The following is a 4,469-nucleotide window of genomic DNA, read 5'->3' on the forward strand; positions in this document are numbered from 1 at the left end:
CGCTAAAGCAAATGTATTTGTTAACACATCTACTAGGACACTTCTTGGTAAACCTCCCCACCATGTGTTTTTACCTTGTTTAGAATTTTAGGGCCTGTTTGGTTGGCAGGATTGGAATGGAATTCGAGGGAAATGATTCCAATTCCCTCGAATTCCTGCGTTTGGTTCAACTTTTAGAGAAGGAAAGAGATTCCTAAATGAGAAAACATTCCTTCAATGGAGGAAAAATACTTTCCTTCACCAACAGGATGGAATCAATTCCTTGTTAACATGGAAAGTTAAAATTTACCATTATACCCACCACACCATTCTAATCTTCTTCTCCAAACCACGTCGTCTTCTGCAATCTTCCACCAGGTCGTCGTCTTCTCCAATCTTCCACCAGGTTAGTGAATCGATGCCCTTATCTCTCACTCTCACTATCTCTCACTGTGAAAATCGAGGGGTTTGTTAAACTCGATTTCTCTTCTGTTTTCTCAACCTCGTCTCCTGAAAATTGATTTATTGATAAACAAATCAATTTATGTTAATCAAATTCTGTTAAAATTGTTGTTGTTGTCTATATTTTCCTGTTTACAATTTGTTGTTAAAATCAAAATCAGGGTTCATGTTTATAAATTTCTGGTAATCGAATACACTGTGAAAATCGTTTATTAAATGAGTTGATTGTGTTGTTTACATATTGTTTTTTTCTTGTTAAGAACAACAAATTCTTCATGTTCCTGCTGGAAATCAACCTTTTTTTTGCTTGCTTGTTTAGAAACAACAATATCTTTAAAGATTGATTGTGTGGTTTTAGATATACTTGCTGGAAATTACATTACACCTTCAATACGATATGATTTTGTATGAACATGATAAATTCATATGATTAAGCAAAATAGACAAAAGGGCAGTTCAGTCATTTTTCATGAATTCAAATTCCATTTCCTACAAACTAAACAACACATGAAATTGGATTCTTATTCCTGACAGATTCATTTTCCAATTCCAATTCCTTCAGCAACATTCTGCGAACCAAACAGCACCTTAGATTCAACATGTATCAAAAAGTTTTTGACGCAATTATATTAGAGTCCAACATTCATCCACTAAAAATTGCAACATAGTTTAAAAGGTCTCACAAGTTTTAGTTTTTGTATTTTAATAATTTAGACGCTTCTTTATTATAGAACGTATAATATATATAACTAGGTGTAAAACCCGTGTATTACACGGTTTGATTAAAAAAAATAAAATATTAAAATGTAAATAATAAGTATTTTTTAAAATAAAATTTTGAAATAATTAATTATGAATTGCAATTTAGTATAATATTTATTACATTTGATACTTTACATATATAAGTATTTCTATTATGTGGTTTTTTAATTTTAAAATTTGAAAAAAAAATTGGATATTATTTATTTAAAAAATATCACAAAATAATAATTGTCAAAACTCATTAGAGATTGACATGTGACAAAATTATATTCGTTTATTATAATAGATTTTTCATTTTTTCATCGATAGATTACCTTTATAATCCATTATCAAGGAAAGTTACTTACATTTTTCAAAATCACATCTTAACCCTTATAATTTTGAATATAACTTCTAAAGAGGATGCTAACACAATCACTTATTAATATTTAGGCATTTCATTCACTTAAAAAAAGTCTTTATGCATACGTTAACAAACATCATTATCTATTTTAACTTTAAAGTGAAAAAAACCATTAGTGTTGAGAAATAAAAAGTAAAAACTAAGGGCCTGTTTGATTTGAACTTACCGGGTCCGGTTAGTGCTGACTGCTGACTCGGTGATGTTTGTTAATGACATATTATAGCTGATTCGGTCAGCCCACTCCACCCCATTCCACTTATTCGGTCAGTCCAAAAAACCTCCTGACTGGAAAATAAGGTCCGCGTTTTTTTGCCCTTGCTCGCCTCCAGCTTCCTTCGCAATACCCTAGACAAATACCGATCTGCTGATCGCCTCCATCGCCTGCATCTTCTACTGCGACTTCACCTCCTGCGCCATCTTCTCCGGCGACGACCACACAGCGCCGGTGAGGAGCTCGACTGCAGGTAATGTTTCTCCGGGTTTTTTTTTATTTTTTTTTTCTGAAATCACAAAACCCTTCATGTTTGTTGTCAAATTAAAGATTTCATTCTGAAATCAAAGTTTGAAATTACTTCTTTAATTATTCTTGGATTCAATTAGATTGAAGGGTTAGCATAAAATCAATTCATAATGTGTTTTTGTTTATGAAATCTGATTTCATAATGTGTTTTTGACATGAACTAATGTTTGAATAAAATCATATTTTAGGTTGCTGAAATCAGAAAATGTTGAGTATGTTGCTATGTTTGTGTGAAATCAGAAATTAAAGATTGTTATATGCATATGAGATCAAAATTTATTTGTATGATGAAATCACATTTATGTGTTTTTGTTTATAAAAGATTGTTATATGCTGTTGAAAATATAATGAAATCACATTTATGTGTTTTTGTTTATAAAAGATTGTTAAAGATTGTTGTATGCTTATAAAATCAATTCATAATGTGCTTTTGTTTATAAAAGATTGTTATATGCTGTTGAAAATATGATGAAATCACATTTATGTGTTTTTGTTTATAAAAGATTGTTGTATGCTTATAAAATCAATTCATAATGTGTTTTTGTTTATAAAAGATTGTTATATGCCGTTGAAAATATGATGAAATCACATTTATGCTTGATTTATTTGTAAATGTGTGTTATGTGGATGATTTAGCTATTTTTTTTTTCTTTTTTACAATAGACATGACAGATAAAAGAACTAGGGTTAGTTGGAAGTCGGAATTGGTGGACAAAACTTTTTTGGAAGCGTGTATACACGAATTAACAAGTAATGGCCGGGAGGGTAGTGGCCTAAAAGCAAGCTCATGGGCTGTGGTCGCGGAGAAATTGAAAACAGATCATAATTTTGTTGTCGACAAAAAACAAATGAAAAACCGATACGACTATTTAAAAGCAAAGTATGCAGTGTGGTTATAACTTAAAAACAAAACAGGAAATCTTTACAATCCCGTAACAAATTCTTTTAACATGACTAATGAAGAATGGGAAGCGGAAGCGAAGGTATATATATACATATTTTTTAAATTAGATTATGTTTTTACTAATAATATTTATTAAATTTTCAAACAGTTGAACAAGTACGTAGATAAGCTGAGAAATGCATCCCTCCCTTGCCCTAATCTTTGTACCCAACTATTTGATGGGGCGACCTCGACCGGTGTTCACAGTTGGGGGCCATCTTCGACACTACCTCATCCCAATGAAACCTTCAGTACACATGATTTTGAGGATACAGAGATGGAAGAGCCAGCACCTCATCCAGATACCCCAAGCTCAACAGTACCTCAACCTACTAGTGAGGAATCATCTGGGTGGACAAAAAACAAGGGGGGAAAACGAAATGGTCCTAAAGAAACCACACTTGATGATGAGTTGAAAGAAGTTGGAAAAGAAATTATCAAGGCTGCACAAGCATTCACGGAAGCAAATAATCTTGACAAGGAGATGGATGCTTGTATGGCGAAGTTGACAAGCTTGGAGTGGGGAGAATATGATCTGAAATACACCACTGCTCTTATGTTATTTGCTGAAAGTGCTGGCAATAGGATAATTTCGTTGCGCCTTAACTTGTCAACTTGTGAGTCGTGGGTAACTAATAGGAATGATTCAATCAAATCTTAGAAAATTATAGGAGATTGTATATATCCTGTATTTTAGTTAAGTTTGTTATACTTGTATTATATATATATATATATATATATATATATATATATATATATATATATATATATTAATCAATATACATCTCTCACATTAACGTGAGATTTGTAAAACCTAATATGGTATCAGCCTAATCTTCCTGGCCGTCATTCTCCTTTCTCTCTTCTTGATTCTAATCATGGTCGGTGACTCTACCACCACTGATGCTCCTCTTCCTCTTTCTACTGTTCTCCACATGCTCACCATTAAACTTTCCTCCAACAATTACCTTCTCTGGCACAAACAGATGGTTCCTCTTCTGGCCTACCAGCAACTTACAGGCTACGTTGATGGAACTATTCCTCCACCGCCGGTAACCCTTACCACTGGTGACACAACTTCAGCAAATCTTGCATATGCCTCCTGGACCGCTGCTGATCAACGAGCTCTAATCTTGATTCAGTCCTCTCAATCTGAAGAGGTAATGGCTGAGACCCTCGATCACAGCACCTCTCACGCTGTCTGGTCTGCTCTTGCAGCCATCTATCAACATGACTCTCTTGAGCGAACTCACACGCTTACTGAGTCTCTTCGTCAACTTAAGAAAGGCTCTACTACTGTTTCTGAATTTTCTCGTAAATTCAAGGGTATTTGTGATCAACTTCAAGCTATTGGTCACCCACTTTCTGAAGATGACAAAGCACACTGGTTTCTTCGAGGT

General features: G+C 33.6%; 1 protein-coding gene across 1 annotated transcript; it reads left to right on the forward strand.

Moving 5' to 3' along the window:
• Window positions 1-1,715: 1,715 nt before the first annotated feature.
• On the forward strand, window positions 1,716-3,730 carry LOC145157859 (uncharacterized). Its single transcript, XM_079076839.1, has 3 exons — window positions 1,716-2,070; window positions 2,790-3,109; window positions 3,179-3,730. Exons 2-3 carry the CDS (start codon window positions 3,077-3,079, stop codon window positions 3,728-3,730), a joined length of 585 nt encoding a protein of 194 aa, XP_078932965.1. The 5' UTR covers window positions 1,716-2,070; window positions 2,790-3,076.
• The last annotated feature ends 739 nt before the right edge of the window (window positions 3,731-4,469 follow it).

Source organism: Lactuca virosa, chromosome 2 (assembly GCF_052849685.1).
Source record: "Lactuca virosa cultivar CGN04683 chromosome 2, Lactuca_virosa_CGN04683_v6, whole genome shotgun sequence".
Lineage (NCBI taxonomy): Eukaryota > Viridiplantae > Streptophyta > Magnoliopsida > Asterales > Asteraceae > Lactuca > Lactuca virosa.

Excerpts from the sequence above, each read along its gene's own strand:
- LOC145157859 (XM_079076839.1), top strand. The coding sequence starts at position 3,077 with ATGACTAATGAAGAATGGGAAGCGGAAGCGAAG. Across the intron at positions 3,110-3,178 it reads AATGGGAAGCGGAAGCGAAG|TTGAACAAGTACGTAGATAA; the intron begins GTATATATATAC and ends ATTTTCAAACAG.